Consider the following 12,829-nt stretch of genomic DNA (forward strand, 5'->3'; position numbering starts at 1 on the left):
GCTGTAGGACTTAAATGTCCCCATGGTTGGACTAAGGAAGGATTATCTTATCTTATCTTAGCCATCATCAATGATACAAATGATTTTGGTGTTGTATTTGATTTTTTGCTTGTGTAAGTATTGAAGGAAAAATGGACTTACTGCTTTAATGTTTATGAAAATGTAAACTTTGCATTCACCGGCACCAACAACATCTTGTAACAGATATTACTTTATTTACTTCATCTTTGCAATAAAAGCTCCATCAACTCATGTTGTTATCCTGCAGTGGTTCATAACACTATTCAAACACCGACATATTCACAGGATAATACTCTACTTCCATGGTCGACACCAGGGAATAAACCAGTACAAGTGCATGTATTCTACTGTTGGTTTCACTGGAACACAGTTATGTGACTCGCCCTGGGGATCCTTGAAAGTATTCTTTGTTGTTGAGGGGTCACAGAATGAATCTCAAGGCCTTCAACTGCATTTTCTTGATGATTCAAAGTAGAAAGATCACAAGCATCTTAAACCACACGGCACAACTGATCTTCAGATCGAGACATTTCAATAATAAACATTAAATTCTTCCAAATATTGGGAATTTTTTTTTCCTGATAATCTGCTGCATTAAAGCTGGTGATCTGAGGCTGAGGTGCAAGAAGGTTACTTACATCATACTTGCGGGCTCCTCCATCAGCAGACAGAGGGTATGCCATGTTCTCCCTTCAGGCAGGGCATGATAGTCAGCTATTGTTTACTAATAGATTCTCTGCTGGTGTGTCTGTGCATGATGTAAGAGTGTACCGAAGAAACCCCTGTGGCCAGCCCTTCAAGTTCAGCCTCCCTCTCCATCTGCATGGTAACAGGCTGCACAATGGGCCTTCTTTCACAGAACACATGTGGTCACGTCAAGGTAGGAAAGGCACAGGTGTAAATAATGAAATGAATTATTGTGACTTCTGACCAGAACAGAACCATTGTTAGTCAGGATCACCTGGGGGGGGGGGGGGGGGGGGGGATTTCCTACCATGACAAAAGGCACAGCTCCCGGGGATTTAGGGCTTTTGGATCTATTTAAAAGAATCCTCTTCAGATGATGCCACATGTGACTGCTTCTGCATGTGAGTTGCACAACTTGGAGCTTCTCCACGAAGAATGAAGATCCTGACGGCAGAAAATGTGTCTGTTTCGAGCGCACAATATAGCCGCTAACCAAACTGCATAACAAAAAGATGTTGAGCATGTAAGGCTATGACTGCAAATCTATCCATTATCTATAATGTCCTACGCATATAACCCCGGCCCAAACCAGGATTCAAACCAGAATAATTGCTGTGAGGCTCTTTAATTCCAGTGTAATAAGCACAATTCACCTGTGATGGGAATGATGTCAGTTATGACAATTCAATAAAATGGAGGAAGAAATCTTGCTTCATTTGATTCGTTACACTTTTGAATTTCCTCTTATTCATCTTTTACCCGATGTTCTGGTTGACCTTTAAAGTTCTTTATACCACTAATTTCCCATTACATACTGTATTTTTAAGGCTACCAAGAAATAAAGTAAAAGATGAGTCATTCATTACACTTCATCTACAATGGAAATTTCATGACCAATATTTTAACTGAAATCCTGGCCACAATTAGATAATCAAAACAGAACTTTTTAACTGGTGAGAGCTTAGACTAGTGTGATAAGTAAGAATTCATATCTTACAGGAATCTGAATTTTCCATACTGGAAAAAAGGGGTGAGATGTGTTTGCAGGTAATAGCCACAGTATTTATGAAAGCTGGCGGCTGTTCTCAGGCTTCCTCACAGTATTAAAATAAAACAATGGGATCCATTAAATAAAATATTCTGCTCTGGTAGGAACCTTTTCTCAGAATGAATAGGTTCATTGTATCAGGAGCTTCTTCAGTCTCTTTTCATGCCTCCATCTCTACCTCTCCTTCTTTCCCTCTTCAGCAGGTATCCTTTGTCTGAAGAAAGCTCCCCACTCTTATATGCATAGATAAAGAGGATGATTCATTTGGGACGTTTGCAGAACTTGAAATCAGAGGATGATTCATCTTTTCATAGGTGGGTTCGAGAGAGTGTGAAAACGAACTCTCAACAAACATGTTCAAATATAGTAATTAGTCATTTTAAGTAATGCATTTTTTCCACATCATACCACATTAAAATAGTCAATGTGCCTTTCCCTAACTTTACAGTTTTAAATTTTTTCATTCATTTCAAACAAAGAAATAATAGAAATAATAAAAAAAATTGACAAAATAAAAAGTATTTACAAACAAACAAATTAAACACTTAAAGATTTAATCTACATATTCAAAAAGGTGCAACAAGTACAAATTTAATTAATCTCACCCCTTCTCCGGGGGTTATAATTAATTATCTTATGCTTAACCTTCTTCCTATATATCTATAAATATGTTGTTTACTTGTTGTAACAATAGTTTGTAGGATAATCTAACACTTTACCCGAGTAAACATACCATTGTAACGCTTCAGTTAAGTTTTATATACAGTACGAAGATAAGATTTTAATTTTCAAATACTGCAAATTGCAAGTACCCGATTGGGTTTGCACAACAATGCCACCTGGGGGAATTGGCACCCCAGGATCTATAGTCTCAACGTCCTTCTTTGGAAACCAATCAACTACACAAGTTCTTACTGATAAGAGGCAGAGACATGTCTTCATCACAAAGATTATTTTATTAACATCTCAAAACAATATAATAGGGTCTGGAACTGAAAGGGAGAAACAAGATTAATTGGCACAAATATTCTTTATTGCAAACAGGATTAAAATCTAACTTTATTAGATTATTCAAAAATCACAATAACAAATCTCTTAAAAGTATAGAAGCCAGACTACAAAACAAAATGTGAGCTGAGGCCACATGTGGAGAGGCGGTCTAACTAAACGAGTGCCCAGGGGTGCCACCAGTTACTCACAAAGCAACAATAGTTCACACAACTCATCCCAGTGCTCCCACTCACATGCGTTACGTGGGGGACCTCACCTGAGTGCCAAGCCTCCCAGCAGTGCGGCACTCAGCTTCATTGAAACAATAACTAATGTAGAAATTAGGAATAGAACCATAAACAATACATCTGTAAACAACAACCAATAGTGGTGTAACCCAACCGTCCAAACGAACAAAGATTACAATTCTAACAAAATAAACAACTAAATTTTGCCAAAAGGAATAAAACCAATATGAACCACAACAGAAACAAACATAATGGCAGCAAGTGAACTTAAGACAAAGAAACCATTAGTCAGGCTGACCGTGCTGCAGAAAAGCACATTCAATATGGAGGCCTACCCACCACCTCCAGTATGGTGCCTTGGCACGTATCTCTCACAGCCAGGACAACAGGGCACATGCAGGCTGTAATGGAGGTCGTACATTTAGTTTGCATGCCACAGAAAAATGAGCATGGAAGGGGAGAGAGTCACTTCGGCCACATACCAGTATAGCCAGCAACCACCAGCTACAACCACAGCAAAGGGAAGGACAGAGACTCACAAGTTTTTTATATATTCGGCCTGATTAAAGGAGGAGTCAAGGCTGGGGCTGCATTCAGAACTGCAACTCACATAGACTGTGTATGATGGCTGCACACTATGTTCTCCCACAGTGAGGATTCCTCCCCACCACATCCGATATACAGTATCTACTCTCATCTTGTGCAGCTTATCATATATTCGTATGTATGAGGTTCTGTTTCTCTTTGTCTGTGCAACATATGTGAGATACAGTAAACACATTGTGGTAATGTAATATTCATTCAAGTCAAATCCTGTACAAAATATCAAGATGCTCCAAAATTACACCCCGGGCCTTTATTTTGAAGGGGCGGGAAAGTCACCGGTAACCCCGGAAGCCGGAAGTGAATTGTCTGGGCTTTCCTCCCCACATGGCAGAAAAATGTCTGCTACTGAGGAAAAACAACAAGGCCACAGAGCCGGCGGTTACAAACAGAAGAACAAGGGACACAAACATGGCAAGCACCGAACGAAAGGGGAAGTCGATAGAGAAAACAAAGGTGAGTGGGTTAGCACGGGTCGCGAACAGCTGATGTGAGCTGTGTTGTGTTAGCATGTGGCCGCGGCTCTGCAGACACACGTGTTGACTTCTGAGTAACGATCACGTACCCTCGGTTGTCACATGTGAATCTGGGCGTGAAAACGGGACCTTTTAATGGATTTAGTCACATTGATAGACTTAATCTAAAGAGTTTAAAGCAAAACTTTACATCCATGCACCTCAGTCAACTTACAATTGAATTTAAATCCCCTGATGACATATTATACATGCTATGCAAGACTTTAAATTAGCACCATGACGAGTACACGTTACAATCATGCAATGACGTACTATTGTTAAACTTCTGTGATGTTATAGTTTGAATGAATACTTAGTTATTACTGGCTGGATATGAAACATTGCAGTTAACAAACCTTTGAGGATCCCAATGATCAGAGCTGTGTGTATCACAGAAGGGAGCAGCTGCAAATGAGACCAATGAGATAAAAACCATTCAGATTTTAAATTCACGACTATTGTCAGATCTATTGTCACTATATAGACAATTGTCGACTATTGTCTATCGTTACCCCCCATCACACTGACTCTGCTGACCCCCCCCCCCCACCCTCGCACATAATTTATAACACTACATTATTGGCACTACCACCAATCTTTGCACCTTAAAACCGAACACAACACATTTACTGTATATATTATTTTTTCGATATTGTTGTTTTTTATATTGATGTTTATATTGCTCTATATTGTTGTTTTTATACTGTTGTTTGTAAAGTGCACCAACCACACCAAGGCAATTTCCTGTATGTGAAAATATACAAGGCAATAAAAAGAATTCTGATTCTGATTCTGATTCTGCTGTAGGTTCACAGGGAAATCTTTGTGCACAAATCTGAACTCAACTGTCTCTGAAGTTATTTTGAAAAGATTATTATGTGTAAGAAACATAAACCACCCCCCTCTAATGTTCATGTTTTTGTTGTTTGGGGAGAACCATAGACATTGTGATGCAATCTGTTACAGAATTATAAACTGAATCAATGCGACTAAGAACTTTTTCTAATTCTAATCTTCTTGAATTAAAGGCAGCCCTTGATGAGGTGGACTGCACTAAACTCTATCCGTTTTTTTCATTGTAACATCAAAACGTCAAAACCTGCTTTGTGTTGATCTGTCCCACAGGCAGAGTGTCGGTGACAGCTCTTACCAAGAAACAGAGGAAGGAGCAGAGGAAGATGGACAGAAGACACAAAGCCAACCAGCTACGCCGGAACAAGAAAGACATGGTATTATTTTATTTCACATGAGGAATCAGTTGTGCTTGACTTCCAAATCGCTGCTGCAGAGATTTCATATATGTCAACTGTTTAGGTCCTGACAGAGAAGCGGCGGCTAGGCAGCCGGGACGGTCCTCCTCATCTGGTCGCTGTGGTGTCTCTTCACGCGGGTGTGGACGCCGGTGCTGTCACCAAACTGCTGCGTGGAGAGGGCGCCGGCGGACTTCTTCATCAGGAGCAGTGTATCACCGGCATCACTGACAGTTTTGGACTGATTCTGCCCCGGTTTAAACAAAGGTTCACGTTTCTGAGTTACAGCACAGGTCAGTATTGCGTGAACAACACTATTGTTGAAATAAATTAAATAAATGCTGAGTCCAGCACCAATATTGTTTTATTATAGATATACACTAATTTGTATTCATATTTAGTATGTGTATATATCAAAAAAAAAATTTGCTCAATGCCAGCATATTTCTCTTTTTGCATATTTTAAGAGCAATGCCGTAATACTTAATTATACAACAAATACATTTTTCACTAATGTTACAAACGTATGAACTTCAGTTCATGCATCACTGGGAATATAAGAGAATATCGTTAAACTCTAACAATAACACAATCACACTGGTAATCAAATCAAATGTTTCCCTGTTTAACACATTGAAATGTGTAAGAAAGTGATAAAGTTGGATATATTGGCAATAATTCAATTTTAAATGAATGTGAAATCTTATTACAGGGCAATTTTTCACAGAGATTTAGAGATTGTACGATGTCACATACCTTGTTGTACTACTTTTGTCTAAGATGAACATTTTCTGAAGCTTGTCTCATTGTTTCCTTTGACAGCCGACATGCACTCCCTGCTGGATGTGGTAAAGATTGCAGATAGTCTTCTCTTTGTTCTGGACCCCACTGAAGGATGGGACAGCTATGGAGAGTACTGCCTCTCCTGCCTGTTTGCCCAGGGCCTCCCCAGCCATGGTGGGTATCTATACCTGAACAACCTGGAGCTTTCAGACTCCACCGTTGACACTGAGATAATAGAGTTTATTCAGAATTTGAATCTCCCCTGCTGTACACTTTCTCAACCCATGTCTTCTCTTTCTCTGACTTTGTTCCATATAGCCTTGGTGTGTCAAGGTGTGTTCGATCTCCCCATGAAGAAGAAGATTGACTCGAGGAGAGCTTTGTCAAAGATCACAGAGGTCCGTTTCCCCGACACCCGTCTCTTCGCTCTGGATTCAGAGCAGGATGGCATTTTACTTCTCAGACACCTGGGCACTCAGAGACAGAGGAAGCTTGGTTACCGCTCCAGACGTTCACATATGTTGGGTCAGAATATCACGTTCACACCCAACATCCCTGCTGAGGGTACAGGTGGAAACACCGGCCTGGGAACTCTCTGCGTCTCTGGGTATGTCCGTGGTCGTCCTTTACGGGTTGACAGACTGGTGCACATCTGTGGACATGGAGACTTTCAGCTCAGTCAGATCGACGCACCTCAAGACCCTCTTCCCCTCATCTTCACCTCCAGACCAGTGAAGCTGGGCAAGGGAGGAGATATAAACATGCTGGTAAGGGCTTTTACTCCAACAAATTTCCTATATTTTCAAATTACAACTGTAAGTAGCTAGAAATAAGAGGTTTCTTCACGTTTATTATATTATTTGTTAGGTAATCCATCCAATAAATGTTCAAGAATAAATTATCCAAACACAGGAGATTGTCTCTTTTCACATAAACATTCTTAAGTTTGTACCATAAGTTGACACCTCAAATAAGAAGAGGTACTTTGTTCTACCATGTCTCTATATGTTGTTTCTCATTCTTGAGCAAAATTTAATGTCACTTTTCATGTTGTGTAATGAATGAGAAGGGTGGCTCACTGTAAGAGTAATGTAAAAGCCTTCAATGTAGTTTAAATGAGTCGTCTGTGTCTCCCACAGGATTCGATTGAAGACGAGGCTCCGGTGCGGGTGCTCATGAAAGCCGACCCCTCCAGCAGGGAGAGTCTTCAGAACGAGGCGGACGTGGATCCCATGGACGGAGAGCAGACGTGGCCAACGGAGACAGAGCTGCTGGAAGCTGAAGGTGCAGACACAGAATTATATTTTTTGCATGATGCAGTCGGTCAGATGGAGATAAGATACCAGCCAGTGTAGGTGTTGAAGAAGGTTCAACTATACAAAACAATTGAGTATAGTCAGATGTCTTTTTTTGTGAGAGGTCCGGTTGTTCTGCGTATTAACACCAAATTGTAACAGGTGATCTTGAAAATCCTTCAACTAACTGGAAACTGGTTTTGAACCAGATTTGATAATAAACACAAACGAAATGAGAAACTTTACAAAGGTCTTATATGAGTAAAAAGAAAAAACACATGATTCGATTCAACTGAAAATCCTTTTTACCAACCCTAAACTAGTTAAGTAGTCTTTTGTGTGTTTGGTTTTTAAAATGTTTGGCTGTTTCATTAGTACAAATTTAATTTGGCACAATAACACGTTGGTCTAAATGTTTCTTCGCCGCTTCTCTTTGCTGTTCAGAGGCCAGGAAGAGCAAGCGTGTAATGAAGGTTCCCAAAGGAACGTCGGACTACCAGGCCACGTGGATTGTTGACGAGGATGAGGAGGAGAATGGAGAGATAGATGAAGAAAGCAGTGCTGATGATGACGATGATGACGACATGTTGGACGAGGCAATGGATGGCGAAGATGACGAGATAAACTCTCAGGTACACATAGAAGCATTTTGATTGTTTCAGTAAAGATTCAGCCTGAACACACCTCTTGTTTGTCCAGCTGCTTCTTGTTGTCAGTGCAGACAGTGTAATCTCACAGAGGAAGACGAGGACAGTCGTATGTGGACAAGTGATGTCTGAGTGTCAGTGGTTCCGGGGCCGGAGCAGTGCATACGTGACCCGTGGTCAGTGCACCTCGCCGCTGACAGGCACTGTTTGTTTTGTCTGTCTCTGGGCTGTAGTGCCAGGCTGCTCACCACAACAATAGTGTTTGGAGCAGGAGTCCCAGGAGAATCCTCCTCTCTTCCTGTCCTGTGAAAAGAGCTTCCTGTCTGGAACGGAGGGAGCGGTTCGACCATTTATTTATTTCCAGCGTCGCTTGAAAAGGAGTCGGGGGAAGCTCACCTTGTGCAGCGGGTGCATTGCGACCTGTAATTGTTATTAGCATGTGTTTGATGTTAAGGCTGGCGCACAGGAATACATATTTCGGAGAGAGGACAACAATAGGGAAAAGGGCACTTCAAATGATAATGATTATTATTACTGCAGCAGGGATGTTGTAAAGGTTGTGAATCAGCCCCATGCTGAGAGCTTCCCCCTCGTGTCTGGCTCCTCCTGTAATTTGCCAGTAATGGGAGCACTGTACCGCATGTCTTCTTTGATGATTCGTTTCCTCACACAAATATATTTCCCCATGGAAGCTGTATTTCAACATGTTCTTAGAGAGGTTGTCTGGAGGAGCCGGAGAGAGACGCTTGTAGACAACACTGGGAAGGGCGCAGAATTTAAATATATGCAAACTAAGGCAACCCACAGGTTGAATCCTGGAGGCTTCTTATCACAATCACACAGACGTATGCAGATTCAAGTACCATTATGCACAGAACCAGTCTCCTTTTAACACTGTTTCTATTGTGGCTGGGCTGGTCTTGTTTATGTTTGGCTGCCTTACAATAACCGTTTCTATTCTTAGAATCTCTTTGACTGCCCTCGGGTTCTCAACATGTTTGTCTGGTCATTGTTTGTAGAATATTGAGGCTGCATTTATTTTATGGGCGCAATGCAACAGCGGTTTAGCTTTAATATTAGTACAGAACAGCAAGAGAATAGCAGAGGCACCTGTTCATCCGCTTACTTCTGGAGTTGGTATGTGGATTTGTTCTCTTGTGACCTGTTACTATGCTTCGTACTATTAAAATTAGTTTGGAGGATATTCTCAAACGGAAACTGCTTCTTTTATGGCCGGGGAAAGACATGAGATATGTTTGCAGTAAAAGAATCAGGGGTATTTTCGCTTTTGGTGTCTTCTGTCCACGGGGCTCAATTCTACATTATTTTAAAAGGGATTTGTTCTATTTCCTCTCTGCTCAGGACGCTGGTTCATGTGGTTCAGAGGAGGAGGAAGAAGAGGAAGAGGAGGAGGAAGTGTGCCCCCCGGAACGAGTTGGAGCAGATCAGCTCTACGATGAGCACTTGGACGAGACTGCAGAAGTAGAAGGCCTGAAACGCTACCGGGAGGCTCGAGCCAATGTGCATTTTCCTGATGAGGTGGACACACCACTCCAGGCGTCAGCTAAAAACAGGTCCGTTCTGCTGCTTTTGGTGTCACTACGTTTGTGTGTTTAGGTTCGTAGGAACAAATGTTGAGATCAGTTTCTATATAAAGGTTGATCATTGCCGTATTTGATCTTGTTGCTGTCCTGTGTGTTTAGGTTTCAGCGCTACAGAGGCCTCAAAAGTTTCCGCTCCTCACCCTGGGACCCCATGGAGAACTTGCCTGCCGACTACTCTCGCATCTTCCAGTTCAAGAACTTTGAGCGAACTCGCCACCGCATTCTGGCTGAGGCTGCAGAGGAAGAGGAAGAGGGAGCTATGGTAAAAAAGAAAGATCGTCTTCATTTATCCAATGCACTTTTTTCGTTTAGATTTGTGGCTTCATCGACTGCTGCTCTTCTTATTTCAGGCGGGCTGGTATGTTACACTGCACATCATTGACGTGCCTTTGTCTGTGATGGAGAGCGTGCAGTCAGGCAAACCTCTGGTGCTAGTGTCCCTCCTGCCCCATGAACAGAAGGTATGATTCACAGTTCTGACCTCTGAAAGCCTTTGTGTTTAATATCATAACTGTCCATTTGAAACGTAATCAATCTGACCATTCACTTTTATTGTTATGGACTTTTCTGCCCTCATCATTTCCCACAGATGTCTGTGATGCATGTCTTGGTCAGGAGACACCCCTGCAACACTGAGCCGATCAAATCCAAAGAGGAGCTGGTGTTCCACTGTGGATTTCGGAGGTTCAGGGCCTCTCCCATCTTCTCTCAGCACACCACAGGTGAAGCATGCCCACACACAAACCTTCATTTCTTCTCAACGAAACAATAATTTGAGCCGCAGCATTGTGGGTGTGAAGATCTGAAACCGACAGATTTGGCTGCAGGACATACTGAGCAGCAGAAAATGAATGACTGAGCACTAAACTCAGCTCTGCTCTCCTCTAGCTGACAAGCACAAGATGGAGCGTTTCCTCAGGCCAGATGCCCCCACTGTGGTGTCAGTGTACGCCCCCATCACATTCTCCCCTGCAGGAGTCCTGCTGTTCAGACAGCACAATGACGGTGAGAGGAAGAAGGAAAAGTCATGCTTGTACTTGAAAATATGTAGATCGCTGCCTTGGTTTCAATCTTGCAACAATCCATTCTGTTTTTCCAAAGTTGTTTATTATCCACTTCAGTGAATTGTCTACAGGTAGTTGATCTTTTTGTGTCTTCCAGGCATCCAGGACCTGGTGGCTACAGGCAGCCTGCTCAGCTGTGACCCTCGGCGTGTGGTGCTGAAGAGGATTGTGCTGAGCGGACACCCGTTCCACATAAACCGGCGCTCTGCGGTCGTCCGCTACATGTTCTTTAACAGAGGTGAGGGGACGTTCCCATGGCTGCAGAATATTACTACACGCTTGTCTTCTCTGTGGTTTTCATTCCTGTTTTGTTTCTCTCTCTCTGTCAGATGACATCATGTGGTTTAAGCCGGTGGAGCTGCGAACCAAGTGGGGTCGGAGAGGTCACATCAAAGAGGCTTTAGGTGAGAGAATTCAAAAACAAGAAGACAGCATACAACAGCCAAAGGCCAATAGTATAACACACCCATTAATATCAGTCCCTAAACATTCCTGATTTTTATAGTTTATTGGCGAATCAGTGTTAATGTGAAACACCCAATCTTGTTAAAGAAAGTGTCATTGGATCTGCACCTTAATGTAATAGGTTCTTCCTTGGCTCATGTCCATCCCTCAACAGATAATGGAAATTAGTAGTTTTGGCCTGATCCTGTTTACAAACAAACAAACAGACAAACACACATCATCCTCGGTTTGAGCAGCACGTTTTATGTACTGTCTAATCTCACCACCGTATTTTATGTTTTCAGGAACACACGGCCACATGAAGTGTGTGTTTGATAATCAGCTGCCCTCTCAAGACACTGTGATGATGAATCTGTTCAAGCGGGTGTATCCTCGCTGGACGTATGACCCATACGTGCCCCCATCTTTACCCTGGGTCAAGAGAGAGGTACCCGTGGAGGAGGACGACTCGGACATGGAGTAGTGGAGGGACAATAGTGCAAGAGACGTACAACCTGTATTAACAGAAATACTCAACATCAGTGTGTTTGTGCAATGTGTATTAAATACAACAATTTTGATCTAAAGTATCTCCTGTTGGTTCTTCTTGAGTTTCAACTTTGCTGCAGAGTCTACTCTGTCCACTAGATGGCAGCAATGAATAAGAAATGATAACGTTTCCTCAGTGTTTTGTCGCGCAAATCTCTGTCTGAAGTAGGTCAAAAATATTTCAGTGACTACGCGTGAACAAACGTTTGGGTGTGTGTGTGTGATTCAACAAACATGGAGGACCGTTACCACAACAACTGGCAGGTCAACGATAGTTTTCACATGCGTCACTTATTCAAGCCCGTTCCACCGGCAGCTCTTTGAAGTCGTGCAGATGTGGCTCAAAGTCTGCAGCCACATTAAAACATACAAAACAGTTATGTAGATAATGTTTGTAGATATCAAGGGGCTTTAATCAAGGAGAAAGAACCCACATGTTGTACTTAAGAGCAACAATTCCTGTCGATAATCTCAATGAACGACTTGTGGCCCTAAAGCTTTGAAAAATGGCAGCTGTCAGGTTGAGTTATTTGTATAATCTATATCACAAACATGCCTCGTGGACTTTAGGCTACCAAGACCTTGTTAATCATTGGTCTTCATACAATATGAAGCACAAACTCATTTCTGTTGGAACTATTTAAGTTACGTGGCACGACCAGCTTTGTTGTAAAGGCGAGGGAAGAAACAAAACGGCCTTTAAAGCAACAGTTTTCCCTGTACCCTGTATTTACAAGTGGTCTACCTAAAATTGTACGAGCACCTAAAAATAGCAGTACTGATATTACTTTGCCTCCTACAAGCGGTACACACACAGTTTCTCTCTCCATGGTGGTCTTGCCCTGACCCGAAGCCTCCTCTTTAGCTCTTGTCAACACGTTGTGACCTCGCTGTTGTTTTCAAGCTAAAAGTCGAAGTGCTCCCCAGTTCTGCATCCTCCCCTGCCCCGTGCTCCTCACCGAGGAAAACACAGATTCATCATAAAACTGAGTTCTTGCATGTTTGCTGCAACATGATTCATCTCGGTGGCTCTGCTGGGACTGCACCACAGAGGCATGCCAATATGTCTGGGAAAGCAGAA

General features: G+C 42.3%; 1 protein-coding gene across 1 annotated transcript; it reads left to right on the forward strand.

Moving 5' to 3' along the window:
- Positions 1–3,897: 3,897 nt before the first annotated feature.
- Positions 3,898–11,786, forward strand: tsr1 (TSR1 ribosome maturation factor). The gene is made up of 15 exons (XM_062385414.1): positions 3,898–4,053; positions 5,238–5,341; positions 5,427–5,655; positions 6,185–6,319; positions 6,464–6,912; positions 7,285–7,429; positions 7,885–8,072; positions 9,450–9,661; positions 9,791–9,953; positions 10,042–10,152; positions 10,281–10,413; positions 10,580–10,696; positions 10,853–10,993; positions 11,085–11,159; positions 11,505–11,786. The coding sequence occupies exons 1-15, from the start codon at positions 3,936–3,938 to the stop codon at positions 11,681–11,683; spliced, it is 2,499 nt and encodes an 832-aa protein (XP_062241398.1). The 5' UTR covers positions 3,898–3,935; the 3' UTR covers positions 11,684–11,786.
- The last annotated feature ends 1,043 nt before the right edge of the window (positions 11,787–12,829 follow it).

The sequence above is a fragment of the Platichthys flesus genome, chromosome 4 (genome assembly GCF_949316205.1).
Source record: "Platichthys flesus chromosome 4, fPlaFle2.1, whole genome shotgun sequence".
Classification (NCBI taxonomy): Eukaryota; Metazoa; Chordata; class Actinopteri; order Pleuronectiformes; family Pleuronectidae; genus Platichthys; species Platichthys flesus.

Excerpts from the sequence above, each read along its gene's own strand:
- tsr1 (XM_062385414.1), top strand. The coding sequence starts at position 3,936 with ATGTCTGCTACTGAGGAAAAACAACAAGGCCACAGAGCCGGCGGTTAC. Across the intron at positions 10,153-10,280 it reads TCCTGCCCCATGAACAGAAG|ATGTCTGTGATGCATGTCTT; the intron begins GTATGATTCACA and ends CATTTCCCACAG. Across the intron at positions 10,994-11,084 it reads CTACATGTTCTTTAACAGAG|ATGACATCATGTGGTTTAAG; the intron begins GTGAGGGGACGT and ends TCTCTCTGTCAG.